Source organism: Podarcis gaigeae, assembly GCF_964106915.1.
Source record: "Podarcis gaigeae genome assembly, chromosome: 13".
NCBI classification, from domain to species: domain Eukaryota; kingdom Metazoa; phylum Chordata; class Lepidosauria; order Squamata; family Lacertidae; genus Podarcis; species Podarcis gaigeae.
Window position 1 is genome coordinate 6,835,228 of NC_139689.1, and position 25,645 is coordinate 6,860,872.

General features: G+C 50.5%; 2 protein-coding genes across 5 annotated transcripts in view; one reads left to right on the forward strand and one right to left on the reverse strand.

The window, feature by feature from the left end:
• The window catches only part of ZFHX2 (zinc finger homeobox 2), a 32,536-nt gene extending 24,690 nt beyond the window's left edge, over positions 1-7,846 (forward strand). For all 4 annotated transcript variants that reach the window (XM_083706477.1, XM_083706479.1, XM_083706478.1 and 1 more), the window contains 2 exons: positions 520-3,984; positions 5,293-7,846. In XM_083706477.1, coding sequence (XP_083562603.1) covers positions 520-3,984; positions 5,293-6,131 — 4,304 coding nt within the window. In that variant the 3' untranslated portion in view covers positions 6,132-7,846. The remainder of the gene's footprint in view (positions 1-519; positions 3,985-5,292) is intronic.
• THTPA (thiamine triphosphatase) overlaps positions 1-20,477 on the reverse strand; it is a 55,616-nt gene extending 35,139 nt beyond the window's left edge. The window contains exon 1 of the mRNA XM_083707120.1: positions 20,216-20,477. The gene's annotated coding sequence lies outside the window, so the exon portion shown is untranslated. The remainder of the gene's footprint in view (positions 1-20,215) is intronic.
• Positions 20,478-25,645: the final 5,168 nt, after the last annotated feature.

Below are 25,645 nucleotides of genomic sequence, written 5' to 3' on the forward strand. Positions count from 1 at the left end.
CCACGGGCAGTGAGGCCTGCATTTTGCCAGGAAACACACCTGCTCTCAGCAGGTGCCCCTGGGGATTCCCAGCCGTTTTTTGGACAAGCCCTCTAGCAAACAACTAGAATTGTGGGGTTGGTAAAGACAGACCAAGCACCATAGAATCGTGGAACTGTAGAGTTGGGTCTCTTCCACAGACAGGGCCACAGTGACTGTGATGCCAGCCTCCCTGCCCCTGGAGATATCTCTGGTTCTGGGGGAAGGACGAGGAAAGGGACCACAACGATCACCTAGTCCAGCTCTCTGCAATGCAGGAGTCTTTTGCCCAACATGGGGCCCGAACCCAAGACTCTGAAATTAAGAGTCTCGTGATAGTTGATGTGCTATTTGCGATCCACTGTGGCAAGCTACACTTCTGCACCTAGAACCTCCATGCACACCCACAAATACATCCTGGCTAAGGAGCAACAAAGCAGGCTGCGGGGATAACTGATGGTAGCGTTTCTCTCTCCTTTTTCTTTCTCTCTCCTACATCAGCTCCACCCACGGGGGAGAAATCCTCTCCGGCTCCTGTGCTTGGCCCTGAAACTCCTCCTCCTCCAGCCTCCCCCGCTCCACCTGCTGACCCCCCAGAAAAGCCACCCCCAACCTCTTCTCCACCTCCTCCTCCACTGCCGCCACCTCCGCCACCACCACCTCCTCCTTCAGTTGCTCCTCTGGAGTTTGAAGACGAAGATGCTCCACATCCGAATGCCCTGTTGGAGGAGCCGCCGCCGCCACCACCGGCTTCAGCCGAGACTCCTGAGGCCTCTCCGCTCACCCTGTCCAGCCAAGACCCCCGGCACCCGCTGTCCTACCGCAAGGCAACCAATTTCGCCTTGGATAAGTTCCTCGACCCGGCCCGGCCCTACAAGTGCACGGTGTGCAAGGAGTCCTTCACGCAGAAAAACATCCTCTTGGTGCACTACAACTCCGTCTCCCACCTGCACAAGATGAAGAAGGCCTCAGCCGACCCCTCTGCGCCGTCCCGGGGCGAGCCCGGCGCCGCCGGCGTTCTCCAGCCCTCCTCGGACAAGCCCTACAAGTGCACCACCTGCCGGGTCTCCTACAACCAGAGCTCCACGCTGGAGATCCACATGCGCTCCGTCCTGCACCAGACCCGCTCCCGCGTCGCCAAGATGGAAGCCGCCGGCAAAGCGGAGCTGCCGGCCGCCGAGCCGGATCCCCCGTGCGAAGCGCCGCTGGAAGCGGAAGCCCCCAAGCTCCTGGAGGCGGGCTGCGTGCAGGTGCCCACGCTCCCGTTCCTGGCGCCGTCCGCGGCGGAGCTGCAGCGCTTCCCTGCGCCCTTGTTCACTCCGCCGCTGCTGCCGCCCTTCCCGCTGGTGCCAGAGTCGCTCCTGAAACTCCAGCAGCAGCAACAGCAGCTGCTGCTCCCCTTCTATCTGCACGACCTCAAGGTGGCCCCCAAGCTGGCTTTGGCCACCCCGGCACTGACCCTCCCGGCCACACCGCCCGTGCTGCTGCCACCTCTGCCAGCCAAGGAAGAGCAGGCGCCGGTAGCCGCTGCTGGCTCCAAACCGGAGGTGCCAGAAGAAGCCGAAGCTGAGGAGGCCGAGGGGAGCCAGCAAGGAAGCGAGGCATCCCGCACGGCTGCCAAAGCCCTCCTGGAGAACTTTGGGTTTGAGCTGGTGATCCAGTACAATGAGGGGAAGCAGCCTGCCGCCCCTGCCCCAGCCGCACCTCCGCGCCCGCCAGCAGGCAAGCTCTTGTGCGGCGCATGCGGGAAGCAGTTCTCCAACATGCTCATCCTGAAGACGCATGAGGAGCATGTGCACCGGCGGTTCCTGCCCTTCGAGGCACTCAACCGCTACGCCGCCCAGTTCCGGAAGAGCTATGACAGCATGTATCCCCCTCCGCCGCCGGCACTGCCCATCGAGACGGCCACTGCCACGACGACTGCCCCAACTACTGCCGCTGCCACAGACACCACCACAGTGACCGTGCCAGCCGTCCTGCCCCTGGAGATCCCACCGCTATGCCCTCCGTTTTTAATGCAGCCCATGCCAGTGGTGGTGCCGCCGCCGCTAGAGAGCGAAACCCCCCATGTGCCTCCTGAGCGCTTGAAATCCTTGTGGTTCCGGGGGGAGGAAGAGGAAGGCGGCGGCGGGCCCGGGGTTCCCGAGCCTCTTCGCGGGGGCTTCCCGTCCACCCGGCGCTTCTCCCGCACCAAGTTCACAGAGTTCCAGTCTCAAGCCCTACAGTCTTTCTTCGAGTGCAGCGCCTACCCCAAAGACGGCGAGGTGGAGCGGCTGTCTGCAATGCTGGGGTTGCCCAACAGAGTCATCGTGGTTTGGTTCCAAAACGCCCGCCAGAAAGCGCGGAAATGTGGCGGGAGTGAGGCCAGCGTGGGGGGAGGAGGTGCCGCGGTGCAGCCCTCCTGCAAGAAATGCCGGGCGTCCTTCCGCTGTATCTTTGAGCTCATGCGCCACCTTAAAAAGTGCTACAACGACCAGCCAGTGGATGCGGAGGGAGAGGGGGCCGAGGAGGAGAACGAGGGCCCTGAGGAAGAGGAGCAGGAGGAGGAGGAAGAAGAGCAGCAGCAGCCGCAGCAACAGCAGCCGCCCGAGCCTTCAGGGGCTGACGGAGAAGCCAAGATCGACGGCACTGGAGATAAACCTCAGGAGGAGGAACAACCCACGGCCCCTCCCGAAAGTGCAAGCACCCATCCCTGTGACCACTGCACAGCCAAATTCGCAAGCGTCGACCTCCTCGATATCCACCGTGTTTCTCACATGCCAGCAACTGGCCCTCCGCCAGCCCCAGTTGCCCCCCAGCCTCCACTGGATTTGGCCCCGCTGGTGTTTGGCGACCGCGCCGCCCACCCAGACCCCTCCCGGGCACTGAAGCGGAAGCACGAGGACGGGAGCTTGTCGCCCACCGGCAGCGAGTGCGCCAGCATGGCAGGAGGGGACAGTGAGCCCCCCCGGGACAAGCGCCTGCGCACCACCATTTTGCCGGAGCAGCTGGAGATCCTGTATCGCTGGTACATGCAGGACTCCAACCCGACCCGCAAGATGCTCGACTGCATCTCCGAAGAGGTTGGGCTCAAGAAGAGGGTGGTTCAAGTGTGGTTCCAGAACACGAGAGCCCGCGAGAGGAAGGGTCAGTTTCGGTGCAACGCCGGCACGGCCAACGCAACCGGCAAGCCCTCGCCGGTGCTCCCCTCCGCCTTCCCAAAGTTCAGCCCTCTGCCGCGAGACCAGACCATCCACTACGGAGCGGCCTTCGCGCCCAGCCTCTCTACGGTGAGCTTACAGCTACCTCCAGCGAAGCCAGAGATTCCTGCGGAGCCACAAGCGCAGGAAGAAGCAGCCGAAGAAGAATTGCCAAAAGAGAACGAAGACCGGAGCCTGTCGGGAGGGGAGATGAGCGACTCGTCTTCCTCCTCCTCCTCGTCGCTGGCCGATCTGGATTTCTCCGGCAGCCGGCGGAGCCGAGGGGCGGACGGTGGCTTTGGAGGCATGCACGACGCTTTGGGCCAGCGCCGGTATCGCACGCAGATGTCCAGCCTGCAGCTGAAGATCATGAAGGTTTGCTACGAGGCCTACCGGACGCCCACCATGCAAGAGTGCGAGGTGCTGGGCGAGGAAATAGGGCTGCCCAAGCGGGTGATCCAAGTGTGGTTTCAGAATGCCAGGGCCAAGGAGAAGAAGGCCAAGGCTGCCAGCGGTGGCGAGGAGGGGCATCCCAGCACTCCATCGCAGGCCGAGTGCCCCTACTGCGAAGTCAAGTACGATTTCTACGTGTCCTGCCGTGGGCACCTCTTCTCCCGTGGGCACCTCGCCCGACTCAAGGAGGCCATCAAGGCCCAGCTCAAGAGCGAGAGCAAGTGCTATGAGCTCGTGCCGGACAAAGGGACGCCATCTCCCACCAGGCTGGGTGCCTCCATGCCTCCCGCCACAGTGCCATCTTCCCTTGGAAGCATGGCTCCCTTTGCGCCAGGTGAGTGAGAGGTGGGAAGGAAAGGTAAGTTACGTTCAAGGAGGTTGGGGATAGGGCCTCGTCTTTAAGCCGTGTTACGGGTTCGCCACTCACTATGGGATCTTTCCAGTCCAATATCTGCTCAGCTCCTCTCCACAAGTATCGCTAGGTCTCCACATGCTGCTCTGACCCTAATCCCCACTTCTGCCATTTTGCGTGGAAATGGTGTCATTTTCATCCCAAGTAGTCGCTCTGTGTGGCATTCTGGTTCTCCACACAATCTTTCTCTTCTCCCAACTTTTTTTTCCTTTTCTTCCCACTAGCATAGCCTTTCCTTCCCCCTGTCCCGTCCCCGAGGCTTCCATTGTGCACGTCGGGAGTAGGTTGAGGTGAAAATGGCGCCGAAATCTCCTCCTCTTCCCCCTGCATCTGGGGTGGTTCATTGAGAGTGGTAGTTGGTGTCTTGTTACCAGAATGAGTGGGCATCCATCTCAGCAACCAGAGGAAGCAGATGTTGGGTTGTGGAATTGTAGAAATGTAGAGGATCATCTAGTCCAACCCCCTGCAAGACCCAACGTGAGACTCGAACCCCTAATAAATAATAATAATAACAAATTTATTATTTATACCCTGCCCATCTGGATGGGTTTACCCAGGCACTCTGGGTAGTTTCCAACAAAATATTTAAAATACATTAAAACATCAGTCATTAAAAACTTCCCTAAATAGGGCTGCCTTCAGATGTCTTCTAAAAGTCAGATGGTTGTTTATTTCCTTGACATCTGATGGGAGGGCATTCTATAGGGCGGGCGCCACTACCAAGAAGGCCCTCTGCCTGGTTCCCTGCAACCTCACTTCTCACAGGGAGGGAACTACCAGAAGGCCCTCAGAGCTGGACCTCAGTGTCCGGACTCAACAATGGGAGTGGAGACCATAGCTGTCAATGTTTCCCTTTTATTAAGGGAAATTCCCCTATTCTGAATAGGATTTCCCTTAAAAAAAGGAAAAAGTTGACAGCTATGGTGGAGACGCTCCTTCAGGTATACTGGGCCGAGGTTGTTTAGGGCTTTAAAGGTCAGCACCAACACTTTGAATTGTCCTCGTAAACGTACTGAGAGCCAATGTAAGACTTTCAGGAGATTAACCCTGAGATTAAAAGTTTCATGCTCTCCAGCCTTAGCTACCCCAGGAGGGCTTGGCTGGGCTCTCCAGTCGTCCTGCAAAGCCTCTGTCCCTAAGGCTTTGAAGCAGGGAGCCAGTGGAGAAAGGCAACACTGAGGAAACAGGTGGAGGCAGCACCCAACTCACACCTCTTTTCTCTCCTAACAGGCCCTTCCTCTTCCTCCTCCGGGGCCCTGAGCACCCCTTTGGCCTCCACGCAGCCGGGGCCCCCCTTACCTCAGCACCTCACTCCGGAACCGGCCCAGCTTGGCCCCTCCACAGAGCCGCCGGCACCTGCTCCAGAGACTTCCCCGGGCGACGGCCAGGCAGACCCCGCCTCCAGCTCAGCCCAGGAATCCTCCGTGCCCTCCACTGCCGCGGTGAAGAACCTCAAGACGTTGAAGGCCGCCGTGCCGGCCCTGCTGGGAGGCCAGTTCCTGCCCTTTCCGTTGCCGACGGCGGCGACAGCGGCTGCCCCCTCGCTCTTTGGCGCGCAGCTGCCCGGGGCCTACTTCCAGCAGCTCTACGGCATGAAGAAGGGGCTGTTCCCCATGAACCCCGTCATACCTCAGACGCTTATGGGGCTGCTGCCCAGCCCCCTGCTCCCGACGCCCATGCCCGAGCCGCCCGTCGAGGTGCCCGAGGCCCCCGGCATCTCCACGGTTGACGTGACTCACCAGTACCTCTGCCGCCAGTGCAAGGCGGCCTTCGAGAGCGAGGGGGCCGCCGCCGCCCACCAGGCCACTTTCTGCTACTTTGGGCGCCAGCCCCCCGCGGCCCCGCCCCCGCTGCGGGTGCCCGTGTGCACCTACCACTGCCTGGCCTGCGAGGTGCTTGTGAGCGGGCGCGAGGCCCTGGGGGCCCACCTTCGCTCCAGCGCTCACCGGCGCAAGGCCGGATCCAACGCAGCAACCGCATCGGTGTTTGCCAAAGAGGAATCCAAATTACCTCACTCGGACTCCAGCCCAAAAAGTAACGCTACCTCTACGACATTACTAGCTTTATAGAGACGGATGCTACACTGCCACCGACCGAGAGAGAAGGACTAAGCAGCCAACCAACTAGCCAACCAGCCGGCGGAGGGAAGGGCGCCCGCTTGGCGTGCCCTGCGCCCTCTGCCCATACCAAACGCCCATCACGCAACCCCCCGCCACCTGTAAACTCAAGAAACGGCCCCCGGCCAAGGCGGCACCCATTTGCCCGAAGGCCACGCTCTTCCCAGACCCCTGGGTAGCCTTGTGGGCAAAGCTGGACCCAGATGTTCAGCCGTCCCACCCCACTCCCCCAACCCCACCGCCATATTGAGGGAAGACCAGTTGACCTGGTGCGGAACAGAAATGCAGCCTGCCGTCTGAGGAGCCCCTCAACAGTGCCCATCTCAGAAATGCCTGGAGTGCAGAAGCTGTTCTCCTCTGCCACCCACCGTGCCCCTTGCCCTCACAGCCCTGTGTATTGGCCGACGCCAGTTCCCAGGGTCTCTCCTCCCAGAAAGGGGTCCTGGATCCTGTCCGACATGGGTGCCCAACCCATCACCTTCCCGCAGTCCCTTCACACATGCCTGTGTATTCCAGAGTCTTCCACCTCCTGTGGCATACACATGTACCTCACATGAGAGAGGCACGAGAGGCTCTCACTGTCTATGGTTCAGGTCTCGGTGTCCTCCATGTTTTCCCTCAAGAAGGGTCCCTGGGCATCTCAACAGGTGTTCCTTGGGATGCCGACCCCAGCGGAGAGGACCCCCTTCTCTCGCCGCACCGTCTCCTCACGTCAACGGGAGCTTCCCAGAATCCTTTGCCCAAAGTCCAACCCCTCATGTGTGCAAGAGCCACACACACCCCCATCCCGCCCATCTCCACACACGCTTGTGACCGCTGCTGGCACACCTGCCGCACGCCCTCGTGCGAACCTGGTCTCCTCTCCCTCCCTCCCTCCCTCCCTCTCTCTCTCACACTCACGCCTGCTTAGAGCTCCTTCTCTCACTCTCTCTCACCTTCCACCCTTTTACTGTGTTATTACCGACTTGAGAAAGGCCAAAAAAAAAAAAGCAAACAAAAATAATGGACGGAAAGAAAGAAAAGTTATTAACCCAAGGAAACAAAACTTAAGGGGGGGAGGGGGGCAAAGATGAGAAACTGAGTCCCCAACCCCACACCCCCAACCCCTCCTAGAGCATGTGCTGCCCATTGTGTATAATAATTCCCGTCCTGGACGGAGGACAGACTCCCGAACTTGTTGATGGATTTTGAACGACTTGAACAGCAACCAAACTGGGGAAGAAAGGCGCCTCTCCCTCTTCTTTCCCGCCATTTCCCCCTCCTCTCTCTCTCTCTCTCTCTCTCTCTCTCCTCCTCCTCCTCCTCCTCCTCCTCGTCCCCAGTTGGGTCTCTGCCCGCACTGAGGAACCAAATAAAACTAACAACCTCGCTGTCTTTTTCCTCCTGATAGACGTGACTTCCGTCTCCGCGCGGGAAACGACACACAAAAAAACCCCCTACTCCAATGGCTTTAAAAAGAAAGAAAGAAAGAAAGAAAGAAAGAAAGAAAGAAAGAAAGAAAATAATAATAAAATAAAACCAGAAGGATCCTCCCGTCTACACACACACAGTTACCTGCCACGTTCTGGTGTGCCGACGTCCTTGCAAAAAAGAAAAAAAGGAAAAAAAAAAAGAACACAAAAAACCCTCTTTATGAATCCAAAGCTCTTAAAAAAAAAAAAAAACTTCTATACAATAACCAAAAAGAAAACCAACAGTTTGAGAGAGAGACTACCCACCAACAAAAAGGAATAATAAAAAGCAAACTGGAAATAATTTTTTTTTTAAAAAAGAAAAAGACATATGACGACGATGACGAAGAAGAAGAAGAAAAGTTACGCCCTCACGTTTTTCTTCCTCCTTTGTGTCCATTCTTTTGGGGTTCCTTCTCCCGTTCTTTTATTTCCCCAGCCCTGTTCCCCCCCCTCTTCCGACCTGCCAAGTGTTTTTTAGGCCCTCTCCCATTTAAAACAAAGATGGACAAGAATTTTAAGAAGTTGATGGAAGTGGAAACCTGTGGGGTAGAGAAGGGGGGATTACAAAAAAAAGAAAGAATCCCCCACAAAAATAACCAAACGAACTACATTCGGGGCGTCCAGAGGGGGTGTGCTCCTACAGCGGCTCACCCTCCGAGACCACCCTGTTTTCCTCAGACTGCCCCCCTTCTCCCCACAACTCTGCACCCCAGAATGGGGCGAGGGGAAATGTCTTTCTGTTGTGTATTTAAAGGGGGGGGATGGGGTACAATAAAAAATTAAAAAGAAATAAAAATTATATTAAAGAGATGATCTGGGGGGGAACATGCTTTGGCAGGGTGGTGGTTGGGTGCATATATTTGTGGGCGGGGGAGGGGGAAGAGAGTAAAAGCACTGAATAATAGACAAATATTGGATATTGATCGAAGGTCTCGCTTTTTCCTGTGAAGCAGGGAAAGTATCTTTCATGTGCACCCAAAACAACTTTTTTTTTTTTTTTTAAAAAAGTGAATTCCTTGTGTTTCCCAACCTTGGGCCTCCAGCTGTTTTTGGACTACAATTCCCATCATCCCTTGCCACTGGTCTTGCTAATCAGGGATGATGGGAGTTGTAGTTCAAAAACAGCTGGAGGCCCAAGGTTGGGAAACACTGAACAGTGCCAATGAATGTGGGTTGTTGTTCTTATTATTTATTAAATCTATATAGTGACTTTCATCACAAGGTCTCAGGGCAGGTTCACCGAATAAAATACAAGATAAAAACACAAGTAGATAATTAAAATAAAAGCAGAATCACCATCCCTCCCTTATTAACAAGTTGGATGCAGGACTTTAGCTGCTTATGTTTTACTCGGGAACTGATCATCCATATGCCTTGAGAAAGCAGTGCCACAAAACAGAGGCGCTAAAGATTTGAAGTCCTGTGGTACAGGAGGGCCACAACAAGGTTTTCTGTTTTTTTTTCTGGGTCCTCCAACACACTTGAAAAAGAGGGCCTAGATTTGCATGACGTTTGCGTCTGCTTTGTGTCATTCCCGACCGGCAGAATTCAAACGCACCACTCTTCCCCCCCAAAAATTGTATTTCCAAACTAGAAACAGCTGAACCTGCTTAATTTCTGCCTGCCACACAGCTGTTGGAAGGCTGGCTTTCTCTCAATGCCACAACCCTAAGGCAAAACCTAGTCCTGTACCCAGTTACTTGGGAGTAAGACCTATTAAGCACATAGGTAATCCCTTCTCACATATACCACTATACTGCAAATTGCCTATACAGTGAATTCTTATTGCTTGGTGTTTATGCCGAAGCCTCTTTCTTTGCAGGTTGTTGTTGTTGTTGTTGTTATTATTATTATTATTATTGCATTGCCATCTGATGGTGGGGGGAATTCCTTTAACATCCGCCTGGACTCACGGTGTATAGAGTATTTGCAGGAAACAACTCAGACAAACCCACCACAGGAAAGATGTTGCTGCAGGGAAAGGGGAAATTATGGAGATCCCAAGGATGAGAAAATTGAGACAGAAAAGGAAATCGGTAGCTCTTTGAGACCTGGGGATTTCTCTGGCTGGGTGTTCAAACAGCTCCCTTGTCAATCACAGCTATGACTTCACTCATTGGCTAAAAACCAAAAGGCGGGAGCAGCCAGGCTGGCTCTTCTAATAGAATATGCTTATAAAAACAATTGCACATTTGCTTCATAACTTACTTTCTAGATGGGCTACATACTTTAGCATTGACGGTTATCTGCCTCTCCACCACCCTGCTAATAATGGGTGCAAAATCTCAAACCCTGTGATTTAATGCAAAAATGTTCTAAAACAATTTTGCTTAGCAAGAAATGTGCATGGAAAGAAAAACAGTATTGTTTTCCAACCGGCACTAGTTTCTTAGCAGGCGATCCAAATATTCTGATTTTTGTAGGGTTGATTTGGAGGGGGAAATCCTACAAAGAAATCCAAACCAGCTACTGGTTTAAACTAAGCTCACCAGTAAGATATTATTCTGATTCTTTTTTCATCTCCATACCGTCAGGTGCTCTTGAGAGTTTTCTGCTGGGAGGAAAGCAGGGCAGACTTTCGAAAATTAAACAAGGTCTCTGGCATCAGGCAAGAGCGCTGCCCTCGCCTAGCTATGCTGGTTTTTCCAAAATTCGGTCACACTAGAGTGTGACCAAGGAACGGAAGTCAGGAAGAGGCTTTGCAAGATAGCAGAGGAGATTCTCAGTGGTTGAGATAAACTAGGAGCAGATTTAGATGCCCCCCCCCAAAAAAAACACAACATTCCTCAAAGGAGATCCGTTCTGTTTTGTCTCATAGGAGTGAACGGTGCCCAGGATGGTTAGAAAATAAATTGAGATAATAAGACAACGATTTTAGGAAGCTGGGTGCCACCCCATGGAGGAAACCCATGGGTCTCTCCCAGCCCTGCCTGGAAGTGACAGAAATTGAACCCGGGCCCTTTGGCACGTGGAGAAGATGCTCCATCATGTTGGTGTTTGGTATCTGGGAATCGGGGAGGGGAAAGATTTTCACGGCATGGGAGAGGAGCGTTATCACCTGCTAACAGGCTGCATGTTGGAAGGTCTTTGTCAAGGGCAAAGGGAATATTTTATGTGCAACAGAGCATAAATACCGGCATAAAATGTGGGCTGACCCATTTTTAAAGGCTTGGGATATGAGATGCAAGTGCACTACTTCACTGACATCTATTTGGGGCCGTGTCCTTGATCAATCAACACCCCATCTATTGTTCTTTAATGGCGGCAGAATTCGCACGCATTTCCAGATCTGTCCCCACCCCGCCCTCTTCTTTGCCAAACTCTAAACGTCTGAGGGGTGGGGGGAGAAAGAGAAGGTAGCCTGCCATCTTTGGCCTGTGTTTCTCAAGCCGCGGGAACCAGGGCTTGGTTCCCTGTTTCTGCTGCCACGGCAACGGGCGCCATCTTGGAGACATTGATAGAAGACTATTTGTAGTCTTTTGACATAAGGGCAGAGCAAAGGGCCCTGGAGTGGGGTGAGGGAAGGGGGCAAAGACCATGGGAATTTTTCCAAGGGCGGGGAGGCAAAGTATGTAGGAACCAGCCTACCGTAAAATTAAAAATTATTGGTTCCCCCCTCACTTTTCCCTCTGGCCCTGCCAAGTCACTGGCACATGGCCCCCTAAAGATTGCTCAGATCAAAATTCCCCATCCCCACTGTAGATCCTATTCAAGCTATACAGAACTTGACTCACCACCCCAAATTCCATAGGGCAGACCCACATACGCCATACCCCACCCGGGCCCACAAAAGGCCAGCATATTGCATTGGGTGGGATATTGGGTGCAGGTCACGGAGACTTGGGTTCGAATCCCTTTCCAAACATGAAGCTCACTGGGCGACATTGGGCAATTCACACTTCCTCAGCTGCACCTACCTCACAGGGGTGTTGTGAGTACAAAATATAGAAAGCAGACAGCCCTCAACAGAAGACATGTTAAGATTAATTTCTACCTTCAGAGGTCCTGGGATAATGCTATATTGTTGGGTCAACATCACCCTTGGTGTAATAAGAGCTCAGATTTAACCGATCAATTCAGCCCCGGCCAGCTCCTACTTTGCTCCCACCTGGCTGGTAAAAACCTGGCCCCTATGCCCTCCCCGTCTCTTGGACCAGCCTACAAAACTCAAAACTCATTGCCTGCCTGCCCCACACAGCTCCCACCTGCCCATTGGCTTTGTGCAAGAGGTTCCTGCGCTGCCACCAGCCCCACTGTTCCTGTGTGGGGCTGCCCTTGGAAGACAACATGGCAACTTCAACTGGTGCAAACTGCAGCGGCCACATTGGTGGCTGGGCTTCCGTGCAGATCTCAAAAGCCCCTGGGCCCAATTCACCGTGCTCACGTTGGTGTTTAAAGCCGTAAACGACACGGGCCCTGAATACCTGAAAGACAGTCTCCTTCGCTACAGACCCTCTCAGGTGTTTAGATCGGCAAAGAGGGGCAGCCCTCTTTCTTGTTCCAGTGGCCTCAGAAGCTCTGGGGGGTGGCAGCCCAGGACAGGGCCTTCTCTGTGGCAGCCCCTAAGTTGTGGGACTCCCTTCCTCAGAGAGGTCTACCTGGCACCCTCATTGTGTGGCTTTTGGCAAATGCTGAAGATGCACCTCTTTATCCTGGCTTTCGGCACTCAAAAGTGCGTAATTCTTGGACCCACCTTCTTTCTGTAATGGTGGGTTGTTTCAAACTGTTTTTCATATTGCTTTTTAATTGTAACTCACCCTGGGACCTTAGGGTGGAGGGTGAAAATAATAATAATAATAATAATAATAATAATAATAATAATAATAATAATAATAAATTCTGATGGTGGGAAACAGAATCAAACTCTGCCAAGTGATCCTGTGCACAGTCCCAACCAGCGCCAGAATCTCAGCTTCAAGATCTCTCCACAATCTCCCTACGTCTGCTAGACCTGACCCAATGCCTGCCTTTCACTATCACACACCAATTACCGTATTTTTTGCTCTATAAGACTCACTTTTTCCCTCCTAAAAAGTAAGGGGAAATGTGTGTGTGTCTTATGGAGCGAATACAGGCTGCGCAGCTATCCCAGAAGCCAGAACAGCAAGAGGGATTGCTGCTTTCACTGCGCAGCGATCCCTCTTGCTGTTCTGGCTTCTGAGATTCAGAATATTTTTTTTCTTGTTTTCCTCCTCCAAAAACTAGGTGCGTCTTGTGGTCTGGTGCGTCTTATAGAGCGAAAAATACGGTATTTATTGAGTTCAAACAGGGCTGAAAACAGACCCGCACATAATAAATGAAAACACATACACACACACACACACAGACATATTAATAAAGCAGCACTGACCCCCACAAAAATACTGTTTGGGGTTTGTGGCAAAGATTAGCCTCTAACATAAATGTTTTGGTTTCAGAGGATCAATCATTGCTTGATTTTTTAAAGATGATTCTAGCCCTCATGACTGTAGTGGGGCGTTGGGGGTGTGAAGCTTAGAAACGGGTTTCTGCTGGAATCAAAAAGCTAAAGAAACAAATAATAATAATGCATTCATTTGCGATCTGGGCAAAGGAGGGAGAGCTGACTCTAAGAATTCGCTGGCATCGTGATACTTTTCTTCTGGCGTCTTCCCTAAGGATCGGGAAAGGCAAAAGAGAAGGGCAGGAGGAATGGTGGCTCTCTGCTTCTCTGTCAACGAAAACACGACTCCAAGCTGATACAACACAGAGTACAGTCCTTTCTAGACTGCACCATCTCAGATTGCAAGCTTGGAAGGTCCCAATAACACCCCCTCACACCTCCCTGTTCTTAAAAAATGAGCACGTCGGGGAAGCATTCTAATCTAACCCTCTCTTTCGCTTGCAGTATTTCCCCCCACAATGGGGAAAGCATTCAAACAGATGATTCCCCCATCTGTAGTCCAAGTGGCATAGTCCACCACGGATATTTCTGCAATTGGCTAGGTGACATTCACCCTGCGGTTTGTTTCAGTGTGCTCAATCTCTGACACAACAGACAGGTTCTGGGGCTAAACTCTGGCACAGATTGAGCCTCTCCTCTCCTGATGCATCTTGCACTACGACAATATTTGAAAACCATCATCTGCATTGATTAGCAAAAATATTCCGCTAATTTCTCTCAGGTTCCTGAACAATGGCTCCTCTCTTGAATCACCTCACCTTACGAGGATATTCAAAAACCATTAACTGCATTGATGAGCAAAAATATTTTGCTACTTACCGTGGGCTGATTAAATTCAGCATCACCAAATCAACAGTCTCATCAGTGCTCTTTTGCTGCAAAATATATACATCTACCTAGATATTTGCTTTCGTAGATTTTCACGGGTACAGGAATGCAGGTTTTGGTGTCCTCGGGTGTCTACCCGTGTAAAAGTTGGGGTGTCTAGGCGACGTTTCGACGAGGTCTCACTCGTCATCTTCAGGCTGGTGCTTTCGGCTTCTTGTTACTGGAACAGAGCGGGATCTCAATGTTTGAGTTCCTATAAATACTGTAGAGGGGGTGTGGTGTCTAGCCTCCAATGTTCTGGGCAGAGAGGAAGTTCCCAGGCTAGTGTGCCTTTTCTTCTTTTGTTCCTTAATTACTTGAGAGATACCTTGAGTGATTTCTTGAGTGATATCCTGAGTACCACTTAGGTGGGTCATTAGGTGTGGATTAGTTGCTAAAGTCTTTGTGTCTTGACCTCTTGAACTTTGTGAAGCCAAGCCAAAGCACAACTAAGTGCAATACAGCCATCTTCTCAGGAACACTCTTCACAAAGTTCAAGAGGTCAAGACACAAAGACTTTAGCAACTAATCCACACCTAATGACCCACCTAAGTGGTACTCAGGATATCACTCAAGAAATCACTCAAGGTATCTCTCAAGTAATTAAGGAACAAAAGAAGAAAAGGCACACTAGCCTGGGAACTTCTTCTTTGCCCAGAACATTGGAGGCTAGACACCACACCCCCTCTACAGTATTTATAGGAACTCAAACATTGAGATCCCGCTCTGTTCCAGTAACAAGAAGCCGAAAGCACCAGCCTGAAGATGACGAGTGAGACCTCGTCGAAACGTCGCCTAGACACCCCAACTTTTACACGGGTAGACACCCGAGGACACCAAAACCTGCATCTACCTAGATCTGTATACACACAAACACCATGGATGAGAACAAGGCGAGTGACACCCATCGGCTCTCTGCCCCAAATGTATGACATGCTCTGCACTGAAATATCACATTGGTAACCCAAAAAACTACACCCGTGCTATAGACCTGCAACATTTTGAAGCCTGCTCAACTCTTGAGTGTTTCTCCACCACCAAAGAATCGTGGGAACTGTAGTCTTCTGGGGAGGCTGAAAATTCTTCCCTAGCCTAGGTCCATCAACTTTTAGTTGCTAGGCACAGCTATTAGGTCTGAAACTGGTCTAACATCTGCAAACATTAACCAATCAGAAATCCCCCAGGTGCCAAGCATGTTTTGCGACTGGTCCAGGTCCAATTGCGACCACATGGTGATCTATGGAGGGCAGGTTGGCAACCGACCTCTCCACCTGACTGGCCCATCCAGCTTTCTTAAGCAGGAAAGCTTATTCATTGGGTTTATATCCCACGTTTTCCTCCAAGCGGTACATGGGACTGTGAGTTGCCCAAGGTCACCCAGTGAACGTCATGACTGAGTGGGGATTCGAACCCTGATCTCCCAGGTCCTAGTCCGACACTCTAACCACTACACCACACTGGCTTCCTAGAGTACTTCTGCTATGGGAACACTATACAGTGGTACCTCTGGTTGCAAAAGGGATCCGTTCTGGAGCCCCGTTCGCAACATGAGCAGAACCCGACCCGCGTCTGCGTGGGTCGCGATTCACCGCTTCTGCACATGTGCCTAACGTCATTTTGAGTGTCTGCGCATGCGCGAGCGGTGAAACCCGGAAGTAACCCTGTCCGGTACTTCCAGGTCGCCACGGGACGCAACTTGAAAACGCTAAACCTGAAGCAAATGCAACACGAGGTTTAATAATTATTATTATTATTATTATTATTATTATTATTATTATTATTTATTTTTTATACCCCGCCCATCTGGCTGAGTTTTCCCAGCCACTCTGGGCGGCTTCCAATCAAGTATTAAAAACAATACAGTATGACTGTATAAATTATATTAGGTATATAAATATGAAGAAAGCAAAATGTCTCTTAAGAGAAAGCACCATAAGCAGACTTCTACTTGCCACCTTCTCTCAAAAGGAACTCCCCCATCTCCAACATGAAATTCTGTTTAAGCTATAAATGTTAGAAGTGGAAATTGCAGTCACTGTGCTGCTGCTGAGAGCTAAACCATGGTTTGGCTCAACGTGCCACCTGAACCCAGGCTTGTGGTTTATTTTGAACCCCCACAAAGCAAGAACCACAACTAAACAATCCCTGACCATCCAACCTCTGCCACCTTCCGAGGTCACATGTTCCCCATGAATTGCTCTTCTGGGCAAAAAGTTCTTCCTAAATTTGGTGGGAATCTCCTTTCTTGTGATTTGAATCAAACTGGCTCGACTCCTACCCTCTGCAGCAGCAGGAGACAAGCTTGCCCCCATCTTCCATGGGGCAGCCCCTCAAGAAGAAGAAAAATTTGCATTTGTTATCCCGCCTTTCACTCCCTTTAAGGAGTCTTAAATAGGCCAACATTCTCCTTTCCCTTCCTCCCCCACAACAAACACTCTGTGAGGTGAGTGGGGCTGAGAGACTTCAGAGAAGTGTGACTGGTCCAAGGTCACCCAACAGCTGCAGGTGGAGGAGCGGGGAATCGAACCCGGTTCACCAGATTACGAGTCCACCGCTCTTAACCCCTACACCACACTGGCTCTCTCAGATATTTGAAGATGGCTCTCATAGCGGCTCTCTCTTCTCTTCTACATGCACCCAACTACCTCAACCGTTCCTCCTAAAGACCTTTATAATCTTGGTCTCTGTCTTCCGGCACACGTTCCAGCTTGTCAATATCGTCCTTAATGCTAAGCTACAGTTCGGTTTAGCGGCACATGCAAAGCACCTCTGTGCCGGTGCTGAGATTCGCAAAGAATTTAATTCGCCTGTCGAAAACCTACTACCATACAGTTCCGATGCTCAGGAAAGAAAGGGAACAGAACTCCAGCCCAGATTAAGAGGGGAAGTTCCTCAGTCCCATTTACATAGGCTCAAAGCATGACAAGATCTCTTTCTGTACTAATTTGGCAGTATTTGTTCAGTTGGCTGGCAAGTTGCCTTTCCAAAGGACTCAGGGAAGGTTAACTCTAGGTAAAGGTAAAGGTACCCCTGCCCGTACGGGCCAGTCGTGTCCGACTCTAGGGTTGTGCGCCCATCTCACTTAAGAGGCCGGGGGCCAGCGCTGTCCGGAGACACTTCCAGGTCACGTGGCTAGCGTGACGAAGCTGCTCTGGCGAGCCAGCACCAGCGCAGCACACGGAAACGCCGTTTACCTTCCTGCTATAAAGCGGTCCCTATTTATCTACTTGCGCTGGCGTGCTTTCGAACTGCTAGGTGGGCAGGAGCTGGGACCGAAAGACGGGAGCTCACCCCGCCACGGGGATTCGAACCGCCGACCATACGATCGGCAAGTCCTAGGCACTGAGGTTTTACCCACAGCGCCACCCGCATCCCAGAAGGGACTCTACCCAGAAGGAAACCAAAATGCCACGAAAACAGCCTTTACTGAATCACAACCACAAAGAAAAGGCCCAATGAGTTGAGGTGTTTGAGCCAGGCAGATTTGTGAACCAGCCAGCCTCATGCCCATCATACAAAAAGCTTAAAAACATGCACAGTGCTTAACTCTAGCTACCAAACCAGGAACCAAGGCAGGCACAACGATTACGGTTAGTGCTAACTATGGTTTGTGGCCTTAAACGAACGCTCAAATGCACAGCAAAACTATAGCACAGGTTACTAAGCCCTCGAAGACGGGCACATGGAGATATCAGCGAGAGACCGGCTTATCGCCTAAAAACCGTATGTACTGTGGTTTGCTGGAATGCGTCAACCATGCAAACCATAGTTTGGAAGCCCATTGCAAACCACAGTTTCACAAACCAGGTTGGTGGGTGATCCTTTTAAGCGATGGTCTAGCTGGGCATTCAGACATGACACTTAACCATAGTTACAGAAAACAAGCCAGAGTTTGGCTGTTTCCAGTCCATCAGGTCATTATAAGAATTTTGTAACTAAAAAAAATCATGGCTTGCTTTTAGGCGCCAGGAAAACCAGACATTTGGCCCTTAATCTGAAGGGTTCCTGGGTATGTCGGTGGCTTCTTTTTCCAGCCAAAGAGAAGGTGAAAGATGCTTCAGATAAAATAAATAGGCATTATTTCTTCAGGAAGGCATTCCTGGAAGACATTCCGGGTCAGACTTTAATGGATCTGTAAGGCGGAGACCCTAAGCAGATTTATTACAGAAATGAGCCCTACTGAGGTCAATGAGACTTACTTCTGGGTAAAAATGATTGCCCTTCAAGGGAAGGAAGCTCTTCTCTTGCAACTCACCCGCCCTAAACACCTCTGTCTGTATTTGGGATAATCAACCATTGGCCCTCCAGATGTGGTCGGACTACAACTCCCATCAGCCTTGCCCATTGGCCATTCTTGCTGGGGCTGATGGGAGTTGGAGTTCACATTCCGCATCCTGCTCTGCGTCCAAGATGGCTGAATCTGGCATTGGGGCAAAGCAGGGAAGAGGCTGCCTCCGGCTGATCTTTAAGAAAAAGTTGGGGGAAAGGAAAGGAGGCAGTCTTTGGGGTACATAGGATCCTAATGATTAAAGACTTCCTAGGTCAAAATGAATATTGGGGCTTGAGGGATTTTATTTTGTAATTTAAACTGAGTTAAAATAATTCTTTTCACACACACGAAACCCCCGGAATTGGCGTGGGGTAGCATTTTCCACCTGGCACTCTGATGAAGGGAGTGATTAGGAAGCAGGAAAGGGGCAGGGGAAAAACTGAAATTCTAAAAGGGCACAGGATCACAACGGAAAAGGGGTCCTCTCCACGCATTCTCTGCGTCTGGACAATTATAACGTGTTTCGCTTTAAAGCTTTTGGAAATTGAAAATAATTCTCCTTGATGAAAATTGTCTCTTAGAGTTTATTAGGGCTGGACTTGATAGACATGATTAATCAAGTAATTTATTAATCACAGATTAAAACGTGGGGTTTTAATCAGATTTTAATCAGAGCTGTCTGGGCAGGCATTTTTGGTTTGTAAGTCATCTATGACTACCCCTCGACTCAAGCAACACATCTTAGATAAACTCCGAACCAATAAGGATCCACCGATAAATTGGCTTGTATCTATATTGCACAGTACGTGTGCTGCTGAAGCCTCCAGCAGTGATTGGCTGAGCTTCTGTGATGACACGGAATGCTTTCAGGTGCTCCAGGTTCTATGGGGAGAAAGCTATTGGAATGTTTGTAGGTCTGAATTTCTGTGAGGGAAGGAAAAACTAGGAGTTTGGCTGAAATTTAAGCCTCACAACGAACTTTGGTCTGAGGATAAGGAAGATATTATGGAAAGTAAAGAAGCCCAGAAGCCCAGAGGTAAGGTGGATGAAGAAACAGGTAAAAAACCCAAAACCAAACAGAACAGAACAGGAACACAGCGAGAAGTTGGGGGAAGAGAAAAAAGCTTCAGCAAAACAGAAGAGAAAATAGGGAACAAAGAAGGAGCTAACAAGAAACGGGGAGAAGGGCTGAATTTCACAAATTGATATGAATTAACCACCCAGTTCTTGGGATGCTGGTTTCTAGTTGATTTTAATGGGACACATTTGACTGTGCACTGGTCATATTAATGATTAGCGCAAGGCCATTATCTTCATCAAAAAAAGTTCTTAATTGGTTTGGATGTTCTCCTACCTCTAAACCACCTGGAAAATTATAGGTTGTCAGCTCCACTTTTAAAAAAATGTTAATTAAAAATATTTAAAATGAGGAGGAACATTTTAAGAGTTTTTTTTTCTTAAGCCACAAGGTCTTGGAAGTTCTCTCTTTCTCCCCTCGCCCCCAATATACATTTTAATTTGTGCTAGCGTTACAGCAGGTGTAAAAGTAATCCGTTTCTACCCCCCGAGCCCCACTAGAAGAGGAGGGCAAAAATCGAAACAGGAGCATCCTGAAAACAAAAATGTTTTTATACGGATCTTTAAGAAGGCAAACTCTGAAAGCCACAACAAATTTCTTCAAAAATTAAGGTTCATAATTCCGGTTTTTTAACGCTTCATTCCGCCGATAAGGGCTGACTGTTTCTATGGAACCGTTTGTAGCCAAACCACGACCCAACAACCAAAAACATCAAAACTACGTTGAGCAGCCAAGGTGGCTTCCATCGGCCTCCCATTCCACCAATCTGAACAAACCGTTCGCTCAGCCTCTCGCTATGGGTAGTTGGATAACCACCATACCCATCCTATGAGATGCCCCACCCAACATAAAATGCAAACATTTATCATGTCAGCAACCCCCTCTCCCGGAGAACCCACAACTCCTATTCCTGGAGGTTTAGGAGAAGAAATTTCAAGTCTATACCTTATTGGTCCACGAAGGAGGTTGGCTGAAGACTGAAGATCTTCCAAGCTCCTGGTCTTGACCTGCAGAAATCCGTTCAACGGTGGCAGATCGATACGGCTGAGAAAGAGAAAACAGACAGATAGATGGAAAGGAGCAGGAGAAAGGAAGATGTCTACCCGACCGAACGCCACTCGGTCTGCCCCGTTCCCCGTGCGCCATGTCTTCCGTGCCCGCCAGGGTCTCCGCCTGCCGCGACGAGGCTGTGCCCAGGCAGCAGAGATGGCAGCGACTTATCATTCTCCTCTGCTTCTCCGCCGTTTGCCGCAGTGCCAAGATCAGCGACTCTGTTCACGTGCCAGTGCGGGTGATGCCAGCCCCAACCGGCTTTGACTCGGTGCCAACTTCAGATGGTCACAGGTGTGCCAGTCTGAAAAGAGGGAGAGGGGCTGGGTGAGGAGAGACAGAGAGAGAGAGGAAGAGGCGTTTAATACAGAACTGATCTGGGTGCCAATAATGCCCGCGGCACGATGTGGCAGCTGCCCTTCCTCTCCCCCACATGGCACCCCCCCAATTTGAACACAACCCCACACTTGCCCAGGCTTTTATTTCCACGTCTGCCTCTCTCTCTCTCTCTCTCTCTCTCTGATCCCATTCTAGTGTCAATCCCGGTCTCTCATCCCAAATGCCCATAGCTCCGCCCGGGTGCAACCTCAGATGCCCGTCACCAAAGCACCCACCCGGCTCCATCTCCTCTGCCTTCTTTCGGCTTCCTCCTGCCCCTTCCATGCCTCCTAACACCTCGCCACCTGCCAGCTGCTGCCAAACGGAGAGAGCGGAGCCGGGGGGCACGGTGCCAAGCACACGAAAAGCGCCGTACACCCTCGCACACATCTCAGAGAGAAAGAGAGAGATTTGCACGCGGCACGCCAGCCTCCACCCTGGTGCCAATCCGTTCGCTCTGGCCCTCTCTCTTGCCTCCCATCTCCCTGCGGGCACAGCCTTGCCAGCTGCTGCTTGCTGCCTTGCCTGGTCCTCCCCCCCCCTTTCGCTGTCATCATGCACCAACCTGGCATCTCACACTCAGCCTCCCCCCCCCACCCGCCCTAAACACCAGCACCCCTGCCCGGTTGGCATTAAAGCTGGCGAGCGGAGCGAATGCCGCAGAGGGAAGGGAGGGTGGCAGGGCGGGCGGCTGCTCTGTGCCAGCTGTCATCGCCCCTCCCCCGTGCAGAATCGCTTCGGGTATCGGGCTGGCATATACCACCTCCTCTCCTTCCTCTCCACACACCCCCCCACTACAACCTCCATCCTTCTGCCTCCCCCTTCCATCCCTGCGCTTATCGTTCGTTTTTCGTCCTATCCATCCCTTGCTTCTCTGCCCCTTTCCCCTCGTCGCTCGCTCTCCTTCGAAACCCTCGTCCTCCACACTCTCATCCTTTCCCCCCTCTTTTCCTATCACCCTTTCTCTTCCTCCCCTCTTTTTTCTTTCTCTCTCTCTCTCTCTCTCTCTCTCTCTCTCTCTCCTTCATACGGTGCCAACCTCGTTCCAGCACCCATTTCCAGTTATGTCCTGTGGTGCAGGTGCCAGCCCGATATGCCAACCCTGCTGGGGGGGGGGGCAGCGGGAAGAGATACAAGGGTTTGTGCGTATGTGTGTGTTTGCATGACCAAGCCTGGCGTCCCTTCTGGAGAAGAGACGAAACACACACACACACACACACACAAAACACCCGACTCCTTGGGCTTTCGTCGCGCCCACCCTATTCGCCGTTGAAAGTGGCACGGTGCCAGCCCAGGAACAACCATCTGTGCCCCCTGTCTGCAGCACCCCTCCCCCGCCACCACACTAATTGGCAGCTGAATTAATTAAATCCTGGTTGCTAATTAACATTCCGACGGTGCAATGGTGGGGGAGGAAGAGGAGGGGTTTGGAGGAAGGGATCTCCAGTGGGCATCGAGGCAGGGGGAAAAGTGGGCAAGGAAAGTCGAGGATTTGGGGGTGCCATTTAATGGGGGGCAGGAGGTGTTTTGCCTTTCCCCACAAAAAACCTGGGAGGAAAGTAGTGTGTTAGAAGGGAGCAAGGAAAGGACCTTGAGAAGAAGGGAAGCCAGTAATCAGAAGTAATTATAAATTGTGTTGCAAACATTTAAAAAAAAATAACTTGGGGTTTGGTGTCCAGAGGTTTCAATGTCACCAATATTCCTCTTAGGGAAAGTTTTTTTGTTGGGTGGGAGGCAAGGGCAGGATTATTGGCCAACTGGCAAAATATGAATGTTACGAATTAAATAACGAGAGATATTTGAAATGGCAAGGAGGGAAATGTTACACTAAAAGAGAATCAAAAGAGCTGAGACACACTTGCTCCCCACTGAAACCAGTCACAACTGCCAAAAGAAATTCCCAAAACTTCAAATTTACATCCCAGGATGAAAGGAAAAATTGGTTTGGTACCCTTTGTTTTTAAATGGTGGAGCTGAGGACAAACTGCCCATAAGCTAAAGTTAATCGCTTGCCAGCTCTGCAGATTTCACCAGTGGAGTTCAGCACATTTCATATTCTCCCCAACTAATATCAATGGGATCTTAATGGGCTTCCTTTAGACTGAACCTCACCCTGAGTCTGTGGCTCTCTATCTGCCGCAGGGCCACAACTGCTTTCGACTGGGGATTCGAAGGTCAATTTTCCTTCATCAGGACTAGAAACCCTACCCCCTTTTTTAAAACATTGGACTCCATAAATTTGATCAAACTTGTGGTCCAGTTCTATGAGATGGGAGATAAAATATATGGGCTAAATCCAACTAAACTGGACTCAAGAGTAGACTCCCTGTAATTAACTGAGTCATGTCCATTCATTCCAAAGGATCGCAAATGTTGGAAACAGCCCCAGATTTCAGTTCAAACGCTGCTAGATAGAACTTGCCTGCCCAGAAATAACTTTCTTGTTGGTATTCCAATGCCTTTTGAAGACTTAGTTGTTACAGCAGCTGTTCAATACATTTGATTCGTTGGGCTCTGGGTTTTATCTGCTCTTCTGTCTTGCTTTCCGATTTCTTCCGTTTCTTTTCTTTCTTTAATGTTTTCCGTCATTCCGAGATGGGAAGCAGAGGTGCTCTATCCTCTGAGATCAGCGATGTTGGGTTCTCCTCACCAGCTGGTTGTTAGAAGTGTGAGCAATGCCACTTAAATAACGCAGGCGGTATCCAGAGCGAAATGAAATCCCGATAATGCTTTCCTGAGGAAAACTGCGTAATTGGAGGAGAAACAAAAGAAGTTTCATTTTTCTGACTTCAGGCCTTGTACACAGCTGAGAGACATTCAGCTAAACATACAGAGGTAGGGCTCCCTCAGAACTACACAGCCAATCAGAGCACGTGCCACTTACTAGAGATCGTGCCACAGCTGCCTGCTTGCTAAGCACCCCCTCTTCGCTAGCTGACTTGCCGATAACAAAATTAACCCTTACGTTACAAACTGAATGATCCCTGCTGCAACATTTCCAATAAAAAGGAATTTGTAACTAAGAACTAGTCTTGGTTTGTTTTCCCCCCTGTTCTTCTTCCCTTCCCCTTTTATGCAATGTCTTTTAAAGATCGCAAGCCTGGGGGCAGGGGCTGTCGTATTACTGATCTTTATAAATCAACCTGGGGGCCATTTTTTGGGCGAAGAACAGAGTTAAAAACGCTTCAAATAACAAGTGTTTGGATTTTATACAGCCAGTCGCGTCTTTGGATGGAAAGTTAGGGTACAAATTTGCTTTTAAAGATTATTATGGTTTACTTTGTAGAGGAGACACAGCTTCTCTATAAGCCACGATTCAAACAAACCACAGTTAAGATTAACCATTGTTCGGATGACATGGGGTAGTCTAAGGTTTCTCTGAACGTCAAAACACCTTCCCCCAAGCTCTAGACATTTTGGAGTATCATTCCCATCAGCCCCGGTAGTTGGGACAGATGGGAGTCCTATTCCCAACCAACTGGAGGGCACCAGGTTGGGGAAGATTGCACTAAACTACGGTTTAGTGTTATGTCCAGAGTGGGCTAGGTTGGCAAAGATGCCTATCACGCAGCAAGGATTCTGCCATTCGAGAAAGCCCCGCACCCAAGTAAGAGTTCCTCTAGTCAGTGGCATCATAGAATTGTACAGTTGGAAAGGGTTCCAGGGGTCATCCAGCCCACCCCATGTGATGGAGGAATCACAGCGTTCATCTTAAGATTGCAGATTTAAGGTACTGGTTTTGACCTTTAAAGCCCTTCACAGCCTAGGACCCTCGTACCTACGGGACTGCCTCTCCCGGTATGCCCCATGGAGGACCTTAAGGTTCATAAATAGCAACACCCTAGAGGTCCCGGGCCCTAAGGAAGTCAGATTAGCCTCAACCAGAGCCAGGGCCTTCTCAACACTGGCTCCGGGCTGGTGGAACGCTCTGCCTCATGAGACCAGTGCCCTGCAGGATCTGATTTCTTTCCGCAGGGCCTGTAAGATAGAGTTGTTCCGCCTGGCCTTTGGCTTGGAATCAACTTGATCCCCTTCCCCTCTTTCCTTTTTCCTTCTGTGACGGAACTCCTATTTGGCGACATCCTGGAATTTTTCCTGGCCCACGTGGGACCAGTCTGGATAGTTGGCCTTGGTGAAGATTTGACGTTTTCATCCCCCAAAAGTTTTTGATTTGAGTTTCTACTGAAATGAGGCTGCATTTTAATGTTTTATTTTAATCTTGTTTTTAAGTTGTATTTTAATCAATTGTTTTTATACCTGGTGTTAGCCGCCCTAAGCCCAGTCTTGGCTGGGGAGGGCAGGGTATAAATAAAATGTATTTATTATTATTATTATTATTATTATTATTATTATTATTATTATTCAGGGCGCCTCTATCCTAAGCAGCCCTTTCCGGTTTACCCCTCCTTAAACACCAAATCCCACAAATTCACCAGGAGCCGCAAGCAACCCAAGGCATTAGATCCATTACCAATGTTAGGCCAAAAAAAGGGGGGTCTATTTATGCATCCTAGCAGCACAAAAAGCACCATTTTTATTACTTAAACAAGGCAAGATGGCACAATATGGAGAGTCTCACAGTATGAAAAATTGTTCTTCTTCCGCCATTCCGACTTCCCCTATTTATCCCCAAGTCGTATTGTAATAAATCTCTCGCAGCGGAGATGGATGCCCGAGTTATTTTTCACACTGATGGTGCTTTAAGTATTGCGACGATACGTGCTTTCATATAAAAAGCAGGGGTCGCACCGTAGGCACATCTGGGATTTTTGAGCAAGGGCTGCGGGCACCGACCTTGGTGGGTCTCTTTTATCCTCCAGATTGTACTGTATTACGCACTTTGCTTTCCCAAGGGATCTGGGTAAGAGTTTGCCAGAGCCTCAAAAAGCACAGAGAGATGTAATAGGAAGTGGAGAAAGAGTGTCACTTTTCCAACTTCCTTCTTCA